We start from the raw sequence: 19775 nt of genomic DNA on the forward strand, positions 1-19775 counted from the left end.
TATTTATATATAAATATATAATGTATGCGTGTGTAGGGGGTGGGGTGGGGGTGAGGAGAAGCGTGTGCACAAAAAAGGGAGGAGAGGGAGGAGAGAGAGGACGAGCAAGAAGAGCGATGATGCGTGCGTGTGTGGGGTGGGTGAAGCGAGAGAGAGAGGTGATGCGACATCTACGAGAAGGTGGAAGACAACAGCACAACCGCACACATAGAAAAAGGGATACGTTAGATCGGCACCGACTTCCCTAAATATACAGAGGCGGCCAAACGCAGTGTGTGTGAGAGTGAAGAAGACGCACAAATGGTCGCACGCGCAGGTACGAGCTGCGGAGGGAAGGGCGTAAAGGAAAGGGTGGGCGGGCTGGAGAGGGAGGCTAATAGGGCTCCCCGACGCTCGCACTACACGAATGGTTTCTTCATTTGGTTCGGCTGTGTTTGGACCACACCTTGCATCCGCGTCACATGTGTGTGGCGCGGGCTCGCTTCATATGGGATGCGAAGGAGCCGCTCGAGTCTGTCGCCGCCGTCGACATCGTCGGCAGTCCGCGATGGCCGCATGCCGTGCGCATAAGGCTGGCCTCAATGGCTGAGTTACTGCCTCTACCGCCGCTGAAAGTGGCGGTAGTGTTGCTGCGACGCAACGCGGTTGCCTTCGCAGTGGACGTCGGTGCCGCACTGCGGCGAGCGCCAGACGGTGCGTTCGTTGGCGACGCGCTGTTGCCGGCGGCGCTTGCAGCGAGTGCACCGCCACTGCTGCTCACACCACACTTCGGTTGCTCGTTGCTCTTCTCTTCCTTTCGCTCACCCCCGCTCCCTCGAATGGCGGCACCGCTGCTGTTGATGCGCCCGCCGGACGATGGAGAGTCGCCGGTGCCAGCTGCCGCAGCTGCTGGCGGCAATCCAGCACCACCGGTACTCGCGGCCGCTGAGGTGGACGTATTGCTGCGGATGTACGTGCGCGAGCTCGTCTGCCGGCTGAAGTCCAGGCGCGGCGCCGCGTCCACTGTTGTTTTTCCACCTGAGCTGCTTACTGCCACACCCAGTGCTGTATCGCTTGCCGTGCCTCGCTTCGGCGTGTTGCCGTACGACGCGTTTGCAGCTTCTCGCGCGACGGCAAAGTTCGCAGTCGAGGCGTGGCCGCTCGTTTCTGCTCCCATCGCCGCCGACGCGGACGCTGTGCGAGAGAATGGCGCACTACGCGGCGGGTGCTTGACAGTGCACGCTTGGATTTTTACTGAAGGACTTGCTGTGGCTGCGTCAGCCATCGCCGCTGCAGTGGTCCCGCAACAGTGAAAGCTCTTGCTCGCAGTCTCCCGCGATGCCGGGATATCCAGCTTGTCCAGCAGCGGCAGCAGCAGGTCTGCTAGCTGTGCCAACAGCTTCCGGTGATCCGTGGCGGCGCGTGACACCGTAGTCCCGAGAGCGCTCTTCCGATGCCCGCTGCGTCGCGTTCCACTGTTGTCATCAACAGCCCTCCCACTGTCCGTCTCGCTGCCACACCCGCCTGCCGCCCCCGCGCGATCGGCTGCGCTGCCCGGTGAGAGGCTTGCCTCCATGCCCATGGAGGTGACGACGCACTGCAGGCGACGCAGGCACTGCTGGAGGGTTGTGTTGCTGTTGGTCAAGACGACGAGGGACTCCCGGGCAACGTCGTCACGCTCAGCGTCTTCGTTTTGCCTCCGCGGCGACACAGGCACAGAGTGCTGCTCGGCGGCCCGCCTCTTCTCCCTCTCCTCCATCCGAATCAGCTGCTTCACCAGCAAATCAAAGTCGTGCTTCTTCGCCCGCAGCTCCTGCTGCGCCGCCTCCAACTCGCGCTGCATGGAGGCTTGGATGTTCGACAAGTCGCTCATGTCCGTGTCCATTTCTCGAACCTGGCGTGCGAGTGCCGTGCGCTCTTCCTTGGCAAGCCTCAGTGCCTCCCGCAGCGCCGCCTCCTCGGCCGACGCACCCGAGTCAACGCCGGGGCCTGAGGACGCCATCTTCGACTGCAGCTCCGCTAACGCCACCTCCTTCATGGCTAGCGCCTCCTCGACCTCAGCCAGCCGGGCCGCCGCGAAAATCGACGCCGTCCTGTGCTCTTCCAGCATACGGTTCCTCTCGGACTCTGCAGCCGCCGTCTTGGCGCTCAGCGTCGCCTCCAGCCGCTTCAACTTTTCCTCCAGAGCACCCCCCGAATCACCGGAGCTCGTCTGCTGATTGCGCAGCTGCGCTTCTAACGTGCCCACTCGCTCAGCGAGCTGCTCCTTTGCGACGGACAACTCAGTGCAGCGCGCTGTGAGGCCACTCAACGCGTGCTCCAAGCGTTCGCGCTCCTGCTGCGCATCCGCCGAGAGCTGCGTTGCACGGCGGCTCTCCTCCTCGAGACGGCGTGCCGCCGACTCGGCAGCTGTCAGCCGCGAGACGAGCTGGCCGATGCGTTCTAGGACGCTGCTCGCATCAGCAGAGCCGCCCGGCAGGACACTGCTCACTCGCGCGTGAATCTCGCGCAGCTTCCATGCCTCGGCGGCACGCTGCGTGTTCTGCGCCTGCTGCATCTCCGCTTGCGAGGCGGAAATGGCAGTTGTAACGCGCTGCTCTGCCTCTCTGACGGCTCGCTGTGCATCCAACACCGTGGCGGCCTCTCGCTTGAATGCATCGCTACACATCCGCAAGTACTCCAGAGCCACATTGCAGGGGTCCGAGCTCAGTTTCTTCGTCATCTCCACCTTGACAGCTTCGGCGTCCTTCTTCCCCGCGTAGAAGGCGAGATTCACGGCGACCTCTAGCGTGGCAGCACCGTCGCCCAATGAGCACTCCTTGGTCACGACCGGGACAGCCCCGGCACACCGTGCGGCGTGGCAGAGAAGTAGCGCGTGCAGCACGCGCGTCTGCTGAGCCTCTTCCAACAAGCGATTCGCTGCACACTGCGCCGACTCCGTAGGCAGCGCCACACTGAAGCGGAACGTACTCATCAGTAGCTCGACCTTCTCATCAGCTTGGCGCTGCAGTAACGTTCGAGTCGCCTCTTCCCGTGCCTGGTCGACCGCTGCCTGTGCTGTGGCGAGCTGCTCGTGAAGGGCCGCGAGTTCCGTCTTGAACTTCTTCTCCGCAGCTGCCGCGGCATCCTGCACAGCCGCCTTTGCCCGCTCCGACACGCGCAGCTGCGTGGACTTCATGGCCAGCGCCTTCTGCAGCTCCTGTGCCTCCTGCTGCGTCGACTGCAGCGCCTCATACACCTCCTTCACAGTCGCTTCTGTCTCGCGCAGTGCGTTGTCCATATCGGTGTCCAGCGTCTCTCGGTCTGCGTCGCGGCGGCTAAGCGAGGCTTCGAGAGAGCGCATGGCGCGGCGCAGGCTATCCACTTCGCCCACCCTCTCTGCCAGTGCCGCCTCCAACTCCTTGATCCGCTTGGCGTTACGGTCAGGCGGCTTGCGTGTCGCCAGCTCCGCCTTCGCTTTGTCAAGAAACGTCCTTAGCTCTGGGTAGTCGTGGCTGAGCAGCGAGAAGTCGATCTCATCCTCTTTCACGCGCGCTGGGTGGCGGACGTCGAACTCGACGCTGACCGCCTCAGTGTGGGTGCGCACTTCGACGCTCGTGAGGTACCCGTATGGAACCCGCAGCAGCGTGGAGACAGAACGCAGGAAGGCGTCTTTGAAGGACTCTGGCGAGAAGCAGTGACCATCCACGAAGGCTTGTCCGCCCAGCAGGCGGTAGTGGTGGGTCACAATAAGGCGATCAGTGCTTGTCTCGCCACTGCTGCTGTGGTGGTCAGCTGTGACTGGCGCAGAGTTCGTGCGACTGTCGCGGGGCCCAGGCTTCGATGCGCCCTGATGCGCCTCCGAGGTGCTCTTCTGCTTGTGCACCTTTGCTTCAAGTGCCGTGATCAGCCGCTCTTTGCAATCGAGTGTGCTACGCAGTCCTGCGAGCTCTTCGTCGCGGCACTGCAGCGCCTGCAAGTGTACTGTACACTGCTGCTGCAGTTTTTTCACGGTAGCCGCAGAGTCTTTGGCGTCACACGCAGCCTTCGTTAGCTGTCGCTTCAGCTCTCGAATCGTGCGCTGCGCATCGCGCAGTTCCTTCGCGGTGCCTGGCAGACAGCAGTCCTCGTCGGCGGTGGCGTCATTCGACTCGGTCAGTGCGCACTTCTGAGTCTCCGAGCGTGCTGCGGCGCACTGGCCCGTGCACTTCAGCGCGGCTACTTCTTTCTCCAAGGCCTGAATCACCAGCTTCTGCCTCTCTTCGTTCCTCCGTGCCGCCGCCAGGGCGTGCTGCTGTTTCTGCACGGCGTCGCGCACCTCATCCATCGACACGATTGCCTCTGGCCTCGCCGCCGGGGACGACTTGCCCGCAGCACTCTTAGCGCTATTCGCATCCCGCCGGGCCCGCAAGCCGCGAGTAGTGCCGGTAAGGTCCATGAGCTCCTTCAAGAAGGCGTCTATGGAAGCCGTCTTGGCTTCCATGGCGGTGAAGATAGCATCCTTGTACTTGCGCTCCTGCACCAACACGCGTAGCGCCGCAATGTCGGAGGTGTGCGCGTCGTAAAACTTCAGGAGATTTTTATTGTCTTCCTCCATGCACGTGTAGTAGTCCACGAGCTGCTTCTCGTATGAAGTGGTAGCTGCTGGCGCAGAGGCCGCAGCACTCGCTGGCTGTGTTGCAGTGGGTGGTGTCGGCAGGGACCCGGGCTGCGCCACGTACGACCGCGGAATATTCGAGACATGCACAGCTGCCCCTCTGGGCGCCGCCGTGGCGCCCGCCGGCAGCGGGGCTGAGTCATAGCGCTTCAGCTTGCGGCCCTCCATCGACGTGGTCACGCAGTAAACGGCGTGCGTGCCCTATTCGCGACTCCGTCTTCAGCAGAGTTATCTGCTCGTAGTAAGTATGTATGCGGAGGCGGGTGGGGGTGAGGTGGAGCTCAAGCTCCAGCACAGGCAATGCAGAGTGCGTGCCTGTGGATATATGCGCCAACGAGGAGGAGAGAGCGCGAGCCAAACAAAATAAAATCTAGGAGAGACTGAGGTACAGGTGAGTGCGTGGGTTTATGTGTGTGAGGTATCCAGAGCACGCAGGTCTACACGATGCTCCCATGAACACAATGAGAAGCAGCGCCAACACACACATACAAAAAAAAGATCTAACGAGACGGAAACAAAAGCAAGGCGGAGGCCAAGAAAAAAACTGAGAGCGAGAGAGCGCACTACCCGTCGTCTAGAGGCACACTGGAGCTCTTCTGTGCACGCGTTCGCGTTCGTTGGGCGCGACGAACTGACCCTAAACCAAAGATAGCGAACAAATGGGGCACTGTCGCCTTTTCCTGTATGGCCCGCCGTATGCAGGAGGGGTATCTAAGTGTGTGTGTGTGTGCCTGTAGAGGAAGGGGGAGGGGGCCGTCGTGGCGGTGTAGATGTGCACTACGATAGGCCCTCCCCTTTCACATCCGAAGGCGATGATCACGACCGGTGCAGTGACGACGGGGTTGAGTGCGACGGTGTCAGGTGCGCGCGCGAGACAATGGCGACAGAACAAGAGCACAAAAAAGACCAGAAAAGGATATCGAGTGCGTGAGGGAGAGGTTGATTAGCAAACGTGAAGGGAAAGGCTCCTTCCGAGCGGAGCACGTGCACGAGTGCTGCACACACGCACACACACATACAGTGGTGATCTGTGTGGTGGGTGCAGAAGACATCTGTAGTGCGCCTCGCTGACGCGAACCAGTTGAGGACGCCGTGGTGAGTGGCAGTTACAGGAATAGAGGCGCACTCCAGTTTACATCACCCGCCAGGTGGCCACAGCTGCATCGCACTCGAGCACGCCCGCTCGAAGAAGACTAGCATGCGTCTGCTTTCTTTTGCTTGGCGTGCCCGCATGATCCGGGATGGCCCCACTCATCCAAACACGCCCCAACCCCCATCGCCTACCTTCCATCTACCCATTCACCTCCTCTCTCCGGGGGCCGGCTGCTGCTGTCGCCGGGCCGTGGACACAGGCAGCGCCCGACCGACGAACCACCGATCCTGCCCGCGCCGTTTTCTCACACGTTTCCCTCGACAGCCTTTCTTTGTTCTGTCTGAAGTCTCATCAGGGGCGAGGGTGGGGAGCGGTAAAGGAGAGAGCGCAGGTAATGGTGGCGGTGATGGCCGAGAAGAGGCGAGGGCTATGCGCCAGGACAGTGCCGATGACAGACGCGGCGAGAGAAGGATAGGAACGAAGGGCAGAGCGAGCGGTGGAGGCGGGCGACGCGCTGGTGGTGGCAAGAACGATGTATGACGATGATGAGAGGAGGGGCTCAGAGAGGGAGAGAGAGAGAGAAACGCGGATAGAGATCGGAGAAGAAGAAGCGAATGTGTAAACTATGCGTGTCAGAGGCCACTCTCTGACGCGTGTGCGTGGGAACCCATCGCGTAGTGCCCCAGGGAAGGGGGAGGGGAAGGACGCACCACAGAAAATCAAAGCAGAGGAGGAAATGGCCGCTCAGCGAAGAGAACCAACCAACGATAGAAAGGCAGAGAGAAAAAAAGGCGCTTCACCTGGCCAATGAGGCAGCGGGGGGGGAGGGGACGGAATGACTTCGTACCCGTAGAAGGACCGCAGATGGGCCCAGAGATACACACACTGGCCCACAGAGAAAAAGCGAGAGGCAATACCGAGCAGGAGGTGCAAGTAACCCTCATCACCGCGCCCCTCCTTCTCTCACGTGCTTGCGACGGGGCGCGTCGTGAACGATAGCGCGTGTGTGCGTGCACGCGCGCAAGAGAAGAAGCGAAGAGCACCAACACCAGCGAAAGAATAACACAAGCACATGCATATATATATATAAGCGAAAGATGCCGATAATGAGGTCGATCAATGATCGAAGGCGTCTGTTTGTTGCCGAACGCCTTTCCCTTGCGAAGACGCTGCTGTCTACGCTTCACGAGAAGCGGAGCTCCGCGCACACACAGACGTGGGCACACATCACCACCACCACCGTCCTTTCTCCACTACCCGACATACAAACACACACACAAACACACAGAGATCGACACCTCCACACATGGCAAAGGTAAACAAAAGAGTAACACCCAAAAAAAACGAACAGCACAGACGGGTGGTGATTCGAGCGGAGCACTAAAGCACCGCATCATCACCGTCTTCTTCATGATACTGCTGCTGCTGCGTGCGTGCGTCAGGCAGCAGACCCGGTACGCGTCCCCATCCACCCACACGCCCACAAAGGCGCGCGCGCCCGGTGTGGGGCTCGATAAGGAAGAGAGAGAGAGAGCGAATGTGTGATGGTGGAGAAGAAAATGGGACACAGAAGCAACACACGCAGTTCAGAGAGCGAAATACGTGCGAGGAAGAAAGACGTGCAGGGGAGAGGGGGAGCACAAGACAAAAAAAGGGGGGTGAGGTGCCCCCCTCTCTCTCTGTGCGTATGTGTGCGATACCGAGAGAGGGCGGAGGAGAGGGACAAGTGGGAGAGCGACGTCGTTCGCTTCCAGCGAGGGCGATGATACCCACATCCTCGCAGCTTCACACGCGCCTCTGCACGACGGCGCCGCAAGGAAGCAACGATAAAATTTACCCTCCCCCTCTATTACCTTTAACCCTGTGGTCCAATCTCCTTTGCGGGCTCGGACACGACAGCAGCCATGGCGGCGTTCTACGCCTTTACCACCTCCACGGCAAAGGTCACCTCAGTCCGCTTTTCGGTCATCGGACTGCCCGCCATGCCGCTCCCTTGCGTTCGCTTCGGCTGGCGCGTCGGACATCGCAGGCGACTCCGTCCGCCCGGAGACCTTGGCGCCCTCCGCGGCGCTGAGGTGCGGGCCCTTGCCCATCTTCTCCAACTCGGTGCGCAGCTCAGCACTTTTCCTCCTTTCCACCGCAAGCTCTGCCTGCAGCTGATGTACTTCCCTCTGCGCCTCAGCCGTATAATCGTCGCGGATCGACTCCGCCACAGCGTCGAGAGGGATGCCGCCGTCATCGTCATCGACGCCCCCTGCGTTTTGAGCCTCGTAGCGGTTCACTACGTCGCCGGTATCGTTGACGCCGCTGCCGTTGTCGGGGTGCACATCTGCCGAATCTGCCAATAGCGCTGCCACAGTGCGCCGCAGCTGCGCAACGCTCTCGCGCAGCTCTTGGACCCTGTTTTCTGGCAGTGCACTCGCAGAGCGGGACCGCTTGTACTTGTTTGCGTCAACAGCGCCCCTGCTTGCGTGATCGCCGCGGTGCCGGCCCCCGCGCGACGAGCGCGGCTTCCGACTTTGCAGGGGTTGGCGCCCACGCATCAAGACGCACGCTTTGTCGGCGGACTGCTTCGCGCCACCCGATAAGGAGACGTCCCAGGACTGCCACGACCCATCCGCCGCTGTGGTCCACACATTGCAGAAGAAGGAGTGAGTCACGGGGAGGATCGACATGGCGAAGCGCTGCGTCCTGGCAGCGGCCCTGCTTCTCGCCAGCGGCTGCGTAGCCCGGTAGAGGATCTCTTTTGAGAAGCGGTTCGTAACGGCGATTGCGCCATCCTTGCTGCCAGACCACACCGTCTCGTCCACCTTCTGCAGCGCTACCACAGGAGCGCGGTGGGCTCTGATGATGTTGGTGGCGGCCAGCGTGCAGAGGTCCCACACGCGAATCGCGGAGTCCTCGCTGCCGGCCCACAACTCTGCTGTGTCGTCCAGCACCAAAACGCTTAGAATACAGAGGCCCTGCTTCTCGAGCGTGGCGACACAGTCGCCGCCTTCCGTTTTGGCCCTGCTCGTTCTCGTGGTCGCCGCTTTCCACACCTTGATGGTGCCGTCGTCGCTGCCCGACACGACGTAGCGGTGACCGCCCTGCTGATCCAGGTACGTCGTCAAGGAGCGGACCGTGCTGCGGTGGCCATAGAACATGCGACTGTAGCGCAGGTCTGCCGCCTCCCACTCGTGCACCTTCCAGTCCGCCCCACCCGTGTACACATAGTCACCGGCGGCGCACATTGCGTAGACGGCAGCCGTGTGCTGCGTTGACTCACGCAGCAACTTGTGAGTAGCGTGGTCAAAGACGCGAATGGCGCCATCAGAGTAGCCGACCCAGATGCAGTCGCCGACGTTCGCAATCACAAGCACCATGGAGCGGCCGTTGGGCTTGATGCGGCCCACCTCCATCCCGCTGGGTGTGAGGCGGGTCGCGATGGCACCGTCTCTCTCACCCGTCCACGCCATGCCGTTTAGGGCCATTGTCGAACAGCGCGACTGGCCATCGAAACGCCCGCAGACGGTAACGCCATCGCAGCCGCTTCCGTTACGGCGGTGTGCCGACAACGTCCCCTTTGACTTGGCATTGCCTGGCTTGCGAGGCATCGACGCTACTGGAGCCCTCATGGGTGCCGAAGACCACGTCAATGAGTGAGCGAGGCGTCTCTGCAGGGGGTAGTCTCTTTTGGGTGTTCGCTCTCACAGGCACGTGTGTGTGTGTATGTGTGTGCGGGAGGTGTGTGTGCTGGGGGTGTGGCTGCCGTTGAAATAGGGTGACGACGGTGGTCAAGGGAGAGTTGCGACATGCCACCAGAGCCGCGCTCGTGCATGAGGGTGCGGGGGAGGGGGAGGAGGAGGAAGAGCGGACGAAGAGGACGTACGGAGCATGAAAGGATCATGGAAGGGCGGTAGAACCCAACACAGACGCATCGTGCTGAGTATGCGCCGATAGCTGCTAGTACAACGGACACCTTTCGGCAAGTGCGCCGCGCGCAGAGATGATGCTTAGAGAGAGAGAGTAGGGGAGGTGCGGAGAGTGAGAGAAGACGGCTGCCGGCGACATGGTGGTGTCTTGCTCCGTGTACGGTCGCCCCTGCAGTGCGCCCCCTCCGCCCCCCCACCTCTAACCCTCCCACCGCACTCGCCGCATACACTCTCCCTCACAACCACCTACACGCATTGCGTCATGCAATGGTTTCCTCGTACACTTCGAGACACCGTGAGCCATACGCGGTCTCCCTCTGCTTCCCTTCGCCAGATCCGTTGCAAAAAGGCCTCCTCTCTTTTCTGCGCTGCTCTCTCGATTGCAGGGCATGCATCACCCATACACAGCGCGTGTGCAAAATAAGCAAACGATATGGAGGAGACGGAGCCGAGCAGTGCCGCTGCGCCGCTGCCTTCTCACCCCCACTCGTCAGCGGCTCAGCGGCACATTAGACAACAGGACTGCACACCCACAGCACCACCCGCCTCAGGATTTTACGATATACAGTGAAATGTACAGCTTTTTTTTTTGTGCCCTCCCCCCTTTTTTCGTGCTTACCGATTTCTTCCTTTCATTTGGTTGAAGTATTTCGCTGAGGTTCCCCTCCCTCCCTCCCGCAAGCGCCTCGCGCTGGAGAACTGTGCCATCCGACCGGCAGCGCACCCAAAGCACTTCGTTATCATCTCTTCCCCCCTCCCCTTCCCCCCGACACGCGCGAAGTTGGGCGGAGACGCAAACGCCTGCATCTCAGTAAAAAAAATAAGGAAAGAGGGAGGGGACGGACAGTCGATCTCGAGAGAGTGAGTGAGTGGCGGAGAAGGCAAAAATGAGAGGGTGTTTGGACATGGGGTACAGAAGCCGGCGGGTAGAGGAGAGGGGTGGGGGAGAGGAGGAGGGGGAGGGGGAAGGGGGCAGAGAGGGAGGGAGAGGGAGAGACAATGGCGTTGAAAGCAGAGAGATGGGGACGGAAGGAAGTGACAGCGAGGTGGGAGGGAGGAGGAGGGGAGCGGTGGTGATGGCTTGTCCGCGTTCTTCCTTACGCACACGCATGAGCCCACATGGCAAAAAGAAAAACACAGATGGAGCACATAAAAGACCCGCCGATGAGAGTGGAACGAAGGCGACAGCCACAGCGGCAGAGTAACAGTAACAGAACGGCCGCAGATTCGTTAGGAGGAGAAAGAAGAGCGCGAGCGTGCACACTGGACAGAGACGTGGACGGGTCACGCGTGTGCGTGACGGTAGCTGAGAGGGGAGGAAAGAGAGGGACAGAGAGAGAGGGAGGAGTGGTGCGAAGGATATCAAGTTGACGCGTGCTCGAAGTAAAAAAAAAACAAATGGGAAGAGAGGGGCAACACAATCACCATGAAGAAGAGAGGAAAGCGAGTGAGGGAGGGGAGGGGGTGCACACACTGCACATTGTCGCCGTGGGGGCGATATATATATATATGCAGGGCAATCTGCAAGCATTCCCAAGTCGCCGTTGCTACTGCGGGTTCCGCGACGGCGACTTGGATGGGGACGGGCTGCTCACAACGTTATCGATGCTCGAGTACCGATCCGCTGTATCGAGTTCCGGTGACCGCGCCACACATTGCTGATACTGCTGGATCTTCAACAGCAGCCGATGTTTCTCATCGCGCTGCACCACCAGCTGCCTCGACGAGGAGAGCAGGGAGTCTTGCAGGTGCGCGATGACTGTCTCCGCATCTGCCAGGCGGATAGAGAGGTCCAGGTTGAGTGCGACCAGCTTGTCGAGGGCATCCTTCTCGGTATCCCCGTAAGGCGGCTCCGCGGCACCGATCGCCTTGTCAGCACTGCCGCACAGCTGGGTCGGCACTGTAGGCCGCCCTGAAGATGTGTCCGTGCCGTGGCGCCTCGGACGGTTGACAGCGGGGCTGTCGTGCCAAGCGCCCGCGGCTGTGGCCTCGCTGTTCGCCACCTGGTTCTTCACCTGCTCTGCCTCTAGTGCTTTTCGCAGGGCCTCCATCGCCTCGCCCATCTTCTCTTCTCGCACGTGCTCTTCCTCCAGCGCCGCGGCGGCCCCGTCGTACATGTCACACGCCCTCCGCAACTCCTCCCGGGCGCGTGACAGGTCCACCTCCATTTCACCCTGCGCACGCTTGAGACGCGAGATCATTGGCTTGAGGTGCTCATGTAGGTAATTGTTCAGCGCTTCGTGATCCTCGCGAAGCTTCTGCACCTCCTCGTCCGAGGCGTTGCTGGTGGTAGCCGCTGGCGGCGCTGGCTTCTCGACCCTAGCCAGTCCCCTCTGACGCTCGGCTTCGAGCTCCTGCTGCTGCTGCTGCACCTGCGCTGTGAGCTCCTCGACCTTTTTCTTCAGATTCCCATTGTCGAACTGCAGCTCGCCGCGAGCGCGCTTCAATTGTGATATCATCGGCTTAAGCTGATCACGCAGATATCTCTTGAGCGCTTCATGATCCTCCTCCTCATCGCCCGTGCCGCCCGCTATCGAGGCCACTCGCGTCGCCTCCGCGGCGGCAGCCATCTCCTGCCCCCGAGGCACGACGACGAGCTCTGTTGTCCTCCCAAATTCTGTGTCCTCCGCCTTGCGCACCGTGCCATCGATGCACGGCGGTTCGTGACCGTCATCCTCTGTGCAGACCTCGATCGAATCGCTAGAAGACTGTCGTGACGTACTTGCGGAAGTATCCTGCTGCTGCTGCTGGGACTCCTGCAGTTTCGCCTCAGCGTCTTGTAGTTGCACGCGCATATCAGCCAGCTGGGCCTCCTGCTCCGCCGCCTCCCTCTTGAGGTCGTCGATAAGCTGAGTCTGGTGCTGCACGGTGTCGCGGAGATTGTCGTTCTCGTCCTTCATCTGCTGCCACTCCGAGGCGTTGAGGCGAATGCCGCTGGAGGCACTGCTGCTGCTGCTAGTGGGCTGCTGCAGTTTCGCCTCAGCGTCTTGTAGTTGCACGCGCATATCAGCCAGCTGGGCCTCCTGCTCCGCCGCCTCCCTCTTGAGGTCGTCGATAAGCTGAGTCTGGTGCTGCACGGTGTCGCGGAGATTGTCGTTCTCGTCCTTCATCTGCTGCCACTCCGAGGCGTTGAGGCGAATGCCGCTGGAGGCACTGCTGCTGCTGCTAGTGGGCTGCTGCGGCTCCGGCGAGGACCAGGCACGTTCGTGATGCTGCGCCATCGCCAATTGCTCCTGAAGATCGCGGATTGTCGCTGCCCCGCTGTCTGGGACCGTCTTGGGCGCCGTGAAGGCTACCGTGTGGAGGCGCATGAGCGCAGGGAAGCGATAAGACTGCATGCGTCGCTCTAGCTCCGCCGCTGGCACGCTTGCCGGGTGCACCACCTCAACTTCAGCGATAAGGCTGCCGAGGCTCAGGTCAACCCGCTCAACTTGCGTCGGTGCGATGCCGAGGCCCACACAGAGGTCTGCGATGAAAGTGCTGTGAAGTTCGTGCGGCTTCTCCTCCATGATGTATTCCCAGTTCCCTCCTTGGAAGCGGCGAGAAAGGCAGGTGTGCTCTACCGGCACACCGTCCTGGCTCGCGCTGTCCCTGTCGTGCCCAAATGTGAGGATCATCGCATTGTACAGGTTCGTGGCGTTGTTCTGTGTACCACTAAGAGCCGGGCTGCGCGGGGCAGAGCTGAGCTCGGCGTTGCCAGCTGCATGATCTGCTGAACTCGGTAGATCGGCAACGTTCAACATATTCAGAGACGAAGACTTGGACTCGGACTGGTTCAGCTGAGCCTCGAGCTCGCGCTGTCGCTCCAGAGCTTCGTCCAGCTGGCGCTGCATGTCCATGAGCAAGCTTTGCAGGCGCTCCACCTCGTCCTTCGCCATGTGGTGGGAGGCGGCGCCGGTGCCGGCCGGCGCCCGCTCGCTCGCTTCCTCACGCGCCTCGCTCGCGCGCGCTTCGAGCTCTCGGAGACGCTCGCGCAGGCGGTCGTTCTCCTGCGAAAGCAGCTGCTGTGTCTCGACCTCGCATTGCGCCTCCATGCGGTACTTCTCGTAATTCAGCTTGGCATCTCGCTTCGTCGCCTCCAGCTCTTCCTGAAGACTTCGAATGTACTCCTTCATCCGCGCCACCGGTGCCAATACCGGGAGGTCGCCCTCGTTGACACTGTGGTAGGCATCCCAGTCATTGTGCAACGATGCCACCGTAAGCGCAGAGGTGTTTATGGGATCTACAAGGTGACTGCCCGAGGGTGTCGCGGCCGCCGCGGATGCGCCGTTCCTGCCCCGTGTGGCAATGGTACGGGGCACTGTCGCGCCCGCGCTGGGGGTTCTGAGCACACCGGTGGAGACGGGCACGTCGTCGAAGATGATCGGCACCGTCTCCGCGTTCCAGCACTGCAACACGCCACTGGAGGAGGCTGTCCACACCTTGTACGCGGAGGTCAGCTGCACTTTCTGCATAGCGAGGACCATACCCTGTCCAAGGCCCCAGTAGGGCACCCGCTCCGCGAGGTCCTGCAACGGTGATCTCGTGGCAATGTCCCAAAGCAGTATGTGGCCGTGCTTGTCGGCCGACCAGACGCGTGACTCCACCACCATCAAGCTGGAGATCGGCGCGGTGTGGCCTCGCAAGACCTTGAGGCAAGAGAGCGACCGCATGTCCCACACACGCAATGTCATATCCTCGCCGGCGGACCATAGCTGGTTCGCATGCGACACGACCGCCAGCGCCAGCACTGCGCGAACGTGTCCACTGAAGGTGTGGATGCTCGCATCGGTGCTTGCTTGCCCAGCAGCGAAATCGTATGGGTCCCACGCCCGCACTGTGCCGTCGTCACTTCCAGAGAAGACGACGGCACCCGTGGGGCCTTCGAAGACAGCGAGGGCGCGGACGCCGCCGTTGTGGCCGTGCAGGATGCGTTGGAGCTGCATGTTGCCGCCGGTCGGGTCCCACTGGCACATCTTCCAGTTTGCACCGCCCGTCATGACGGTACCGTCAACTTCCACTATGCAGTTTACCCCGCCGTTGTGCGCCATCACCTCCTTGAGCAGGATCATGGTCTTTGCGCTGTACACATGCACGTAGCCGTCCTGGAACCCGGCCCACACCACGTCCTCGCTTGGAAGGTACAGGAGGGAGCTGCAGTAAGAGTTCTCGCGTCCTGGTAGCTCCTTCAGCGGGGTGCCCTTGGGCAGCGCACGAATGCACAGTGTTCCTCTGTAGTCGGCGGTCCACATGATGCGGTCGTTCACCGGGGCGATGCAGCGCACCGCTCCGGTCACAGAGTACGTGGGGTTTACGTCTGCAACGTACACCGCGTCCTCCATACGGCCGATCTTTGGATGAGAGCCCGTAGAAGGGCGTGGCGACCGTGCGCGTGGCATCACGGAGAGGAAAAAGCTATTTCGCGTCGGACTCACGGAGCTCGGGCAGCGCGGGGCCGACTCGCTATGCACCTTGTACAGCTGCTGGTGCGACGGCGAGGTCGCCCGGGAAACGGAGCGGTGAATCATGATTGACTAAAGCGCTCTGCGTAAATTTGTGGGCGCGCGGCTGACGTCGGTGCTGCCGCTGCCTTTTCTTATGCGGACGTGCTCGAGGCGTACAGCAGGAGTGGCGGCGGCGGTGGGGGTAGGCGAGAGGGTAACAGTTAGGAGAGGAAATGCGATGACAAGCTGGCAATGCGCGCCGACACCACATTCAAAGATGGACAGGTGAGAGGGAGAAGGACTTGCCGGGTAGAAGGAGTTGGTGCGCTTCGTCTTCTGATGCGTCCACTGATAACGGTGCCCCCAGATTACTGCGTTCAACCGGATAGCCGTGTGCCCGTTTGTGTCTGTGTGTGTGTGTGCCGGAAGGGCGTAAGGAGGCAAAGGAAGGGCAGAAGAGGGCAGTAGAGAGAGAGTGCTATGGCGGGATGCTAAGAGGCCTTCCCCCTCCTCGAACACTCGCTGCGCTACACACACACACACACACAGAGACAGTCACAGACACACGACTAGAACGGCTTTGGAGAGCGATGTAAGCGGAGATCGTTAGGGCGGGGAGGTGTGCGCGTGCGTGATGGCGGTGTTGGAGGGCTGTTACGATCCCTGAGAAGGAGCAACGGGTGGGAGGGGAGGGGAAGGGTGATGGGCGTGCGAGATGATGTACACAGGGTGGGGTGTGCACTCTAAAGAGAGAGGGGGGGAAGAGGGAGACAGAAATGTGCGGGCAAAGAAAGGGGATGACCGGCGCTACGCATCACATGGAGTACAGCTCGCAGTGTGGCAGAAAGGGGAGAGGGCCGAGGGAGTGTGAAGACCGCCACCGAGCCACGCGCACAGTCCCTGCCTCGTCTCTCGTCGTCCCCACTTTCCCCCACACGGCGGCGAATAGTTTGGCCATTCCACACGTATCTGCCTCGAAGAGAATGCCGTATGCCCTGCACCACAGATTTTGCGAACAAATACAGGACAACGGCTGGGCCGCGAGCGTGTGGTACGCACGCCGCGCTGTCACCTCTTGTATCGCGTTGTTAATGTGAAAAAAAAAAACGTCGCTCGAGTTGCACATGCGGACCCCTCCTTTCCCCGACCTTGGCAACGGTGACATGCAGAGGGGCGCGTGCGTCACGCATAAGTGCACGTGTACGATGGCATGTCCACATTATGATGTGTGTATGTGTGTGTGTGATTGCAAGTGCCAAGGCACATGTCCGAGTTCAACAGCGGCCCCGCAGGCTTGATGGGTAAATTATATATACATAAGAGAAAGGAGGACGGGCACAAATGTGCGCCGCACATTCGTCAAGAAATAATCAGAGAGAGAGAGACAGAGAGAGAGAGCTCATACGCGGCGATCGGTGAAGAGAAAGAGGGAGAGGAGGGGACGGCGAGAAGGTGCGAGAGGCCTTATCCCTCTAACCGGCCCATTCTTGCATACAGCACATGTGCCAAGACACATCTCGGCTCCCATCCACTCAGCACCTGTACAGGGCCCCATCGCCACATGGTGTGCGAAGCCGCCCTCGACGCCTGTGCGAAAGCAATGCCATGGACTGGATCCTCAACCTCGCAGCCACGCCCCGCACCCCCTTCGGGGCGGCTTAGACTCCAAACACGAATGGGCAGAGAGAGGGGCAGCTGAGAGGCGCTCGCAGCCACGCGAAAGAAGTGCTCATCCCATCGAAGGCGCACGCGCATGGACTGTCGCAGCTCGCTCCCGCGTAACGCCATTCAAGACGTGAACGCCGAGATCTGTGGCAACCCGTCACTCTGGACTCCCGACCTTGTACGTATTAGTCCCTCGGGCAGTACCGCACTCACTGCAAGGTGTGTGCTTGTGGGCGTTGGCTCTTCGGAGGATAGGAGGGGAGGGGGGAGAGTGCGGAGGCGACGGGTGACAGAAATATACACGAGCAAGGGCGGAAGGAAACACGCAAGCACATTTACATGACCGAACGCTCGCACTGAGAGAGCGAGAGAGAGAGGGAGGGAGAGAGGGCGAGCCGCTGATGGAGGTCCGCATCGAGTGGAAGGAGGGTGCTCAAGCAGATGGATGAAGTGGGTAAGGGAGGGGGGGTAAAGCGGGGGAGGGGTGAGAGCACTGTGGTATGGCTTGCTGATGAATGCGGCGAATGCCTTTGTCGGCGGCGTGAAATCAAAAAAAGGGACGGTTGGTGGCGGAGAAAGAGGGCGCGGCGAGGCGTAGCGTGACACGTGCGTTACGCATGCCGTGCCCTGCCCCCTCCCCGTTTCGTCATCCGCCGTCGACATCAACACACAGATGCCTCCCATGAGGACGCCGTCTACTTCCCCCCTCCCCCCACGCCCTCCATACATGATCGCCTATACCCTCCATCCGTCAAACGGATGCACACTGCAGCAGAAACGAAAAAAAAGGAGGAATGAAGAAGGGCGAGTAGACTTTGTGGCTCGCTTGCCTTCCCCTCTTTTCGGCTCTCCTTCCAGTCTTGGCCCTCATCCCTTCCCCGTGGTTACGGTGAAGCGTCGTCGTCCTCCTCCCCCTTCACACACCCTCACCATCGTCCGCCTCTCTGTTTGGCCCACTGCCCGCCCTCCCTTTTTTCCACATCAAACACGCGCACACACGTAAAGGGCTACTCTGCCGCGGCGTCGTAGGGAGGGAGACATGCACGCACGAACACATACATACAGGCACACCTTACCTATCCTGAACGCGAGTCACAGCAGGGACGTAGACGCACACACGCACCAATAGAGAGAGAGAAGGATAGAGGGGCTAAGGGTGAGAGGAAACGAGGGCAGAACATACAGGACGGATCGAGAAGCAAACGTGGACAGGGAGGGAGGGGGGGGACTGGAAGAGTGCGAGCGTCATGATGAGATTAACATAGGCAACGTCACGTAAAACAGTAAACAAGAAGCACAAGACGCAACGAGACTATCACCCGTGAGACGAGACGTGCGCGGGTGAAATCGAACGCGCAGGGAAAGCGACGGACAAGGGCGTACACGTGCAAACTGAAGCACAGTCCTCTACGCGGATCATGACAATGATCACGATGAGCACCTGCAGCAGCAGCAGCCGAAACGGGTAAGCAGCGCAGGTCGGCTGACGCACACACACGCGCATACATACACACAAGCGTGTTTTTTTTGTTGTTTTCGCTGCGTCCGCCCATAATAGCCTAGAGGGGGAAGAGGTATGGCGCTGTGGCCACGTTTGACTGCGTGTGTACATATGCATGCGCTGTCAGTTTCAGAAGTACATCGAGGAAAGGAATGGATGCGCACTGACTGTTGCTTCGCACGCAGGTCTGAGAAGTCTCCCCCCGCCCTTTCCTTGCTACTCGACATCGTGGCTTCCGAGGTATTCGGTGATATCCTTCGTGATGACAGTCTGCGGTCGGTCCGCGTCGACGCGGTACATGATCGATCCGTAGTAGTCCAGCAGGTCTTCCACCATTGAGTGGTATGCCTCCAGGCGAGGGCGAAGGACCTCGCGTGTGTCATCGTCACGGTGCTGCAGCCGCTCCATCAGCGCCGTGTCGTCCTGCGGCGGCGGGTTGTACTTGAGATGGTAGATGGTGCCGGTGACCGGGTCGGTGCGACGCCCTTCGACACGCTCGAACAAAATGTCGTCCGGGGCGTCCAACACGACAAAGGTGTGTGGGCAGAGGCCTGCAGCGTCCAGAGAGATCGCTTGAGAACGGGTGCGCGGGAATCCGTCCAGCAGCCACCCGTTCACCACCGCATCCTCCCTCGTCAGCCGGTTGCGGATGATGCCGATAATGAGACTATCCGGCACGAGGTCGCCCCGCTTCATGCAGGCCTCAGCGATTTTGCCGAGGTGTGTGCCCTCCGCCACTTCAGACCGCAAAAGATCACCTGATGAGACGTGCACCGGCTTCCTGCCAATCGTACGCTTGTAATACGAGCAGATGTGCTGTGCCTGCGTGCCCTTGCCGCTCGCTGGCGGCCCAGCCAGGGCCAGCCGCGGGGGCAGCGGCGACGCCGTTAAGTCATGGACGTAGCGGAGTGGCTTCGCTGGCTTGTCGGTGATGATGCACCGCAGAATATACTCCATCAGCTGCCCAATGTTGCGGTCTTTAATGTACTTGATGGTGTCCTCGGAAAGGCCGTCGTTGGAGGACATGAAGGGGACCGGAACTTTCACCTCAGACGTCTCAGTGGTGGCGTCGGAGAAGGGGGCATTGGCAGCGGCGGCATCAAAAATGGGGGCGGCCGCCTCTGAGGTCTCGGCGGCGGCAGCGGGCACCGCATCGGCCGCAATGGGGGAGTCCGGTTGATGGAGCTTTGAGGCCATTTTGTCGTCAGCAACTGCGCTCATGCTTTTTCAGTGGAGGGTGCACGTAGGGAAGAAGAGACGCAAAAAAAAAGAGCACGAGACGTGCGTGCGCGTGTGTTTGGTGATGGTAGTGGTGGGCAGTGGAGTGGAAGTGGCACAGGTGGGAGCAAAAAAAATGTGAGTGAGGGGCGGCTGCGTATGACGATTTCTGAACGTGTCCACCCTCACGATAGCAGAGGAAGTAAAGACAGCTATGCAAAAACAGCAAAGAAACGGGGGCAGCAATAAAAGGCACAGGTGACGAAAATAGTGGGGAGAAGGGCGCAGGAGGCGTCTGCGCATGCGAGCCGTGATATATATATATGTGTGCGTGTTGAGGAGCGCA

At 60.5% G+C, this 19775-nt stretch overlaps 4 protein-coding genes across 4 annotated transcripts; all 4 read right to left on the bottom strand.

Moving 5' to 3' along the window:
- Positions 1 to 457: 457 nt before the first annotated feature.
- Positions 458 to 4783, bottom strand: LSCM1_04723 (uncharacterized protein; the record flags this gene model as incomplete). The annotated part of the gene is made up of 1 exon (XM_067322218.1): positions 458 to 4783. The coding sequence occupies one exon, from the start codon at positions 4781 to 4783 to the stop codon at positions 458 to 460; it is 4326 nt and encodes a 1441-aa protein (XP_067179015.1).
- Positions 4784 to 7657: 2874 nt separating this feature from the next.
- LSCM1_04724 (uncharacterized protein) lies at positions 7658 to 9325 on the bottom strand (the record flags this gene model as incomplete). The annotated part of the gene is made up of 1 exon (XM_067322219.1): positions 7658 to 9325. The coding sequence occupies one exon, from the start codon at positions 9323 to 9325 to the stop codon at positions 7658 to 7660; it is 1668 nt and encodes a 555-aa protein (XP_067179016.1).
- Positions 9326 to 11169: 1844 nt separating this feature from the next.
- Positions 11170 to 15129, bottom strand: LSCM1_04725 (uncharacterized protein; the record flags this gene model as incomplete). The annotated part of the gene is made up of 1 exon (XM_067322220.1): positions 11170 to 15129. One exon carries the CDS (start codon positions 15127 to 15129, stop codon positions 11170 to 11172), a length of 3960 nt encoding a protein of 1319 aa, XP_067179017.1.
- Positions 15130 to 18427: 3298 nt separating this feature from the next.
- Positions 18428 to 19432, bottom strand: LSCM1_04726 (uncharacterized protein; the record flags this gene model as incomplete). Its single annotated transcript, XM_067322221.1, has 1 exon — positions 18428 to 19432. The coding sequence occupies one exon, from the start codon at positions 19430 to 19432 to the stop codon at positions 18428 to 18430; it is 1005 nt and encodes a 334-aa protein (XP_067179018.1).
- Between the last annotated feature and the right edge of the window lie 343 nt (positions 19433 to 19775).

Source organism: Leishmania martiniquensis, chromosome 21, assembly GCF_017916325.1.
Source record: "Leishmania martiniquensis isolate LSCM1 chromosome 21, whole genome shotgun sequence".
Lineage (NCBI taxonomy): Eukaryota > Euglenozoa > Kinetoplastea > Trypanosomatida > Trypanosomatidae > Leishmania > Leishmania martiniquensis.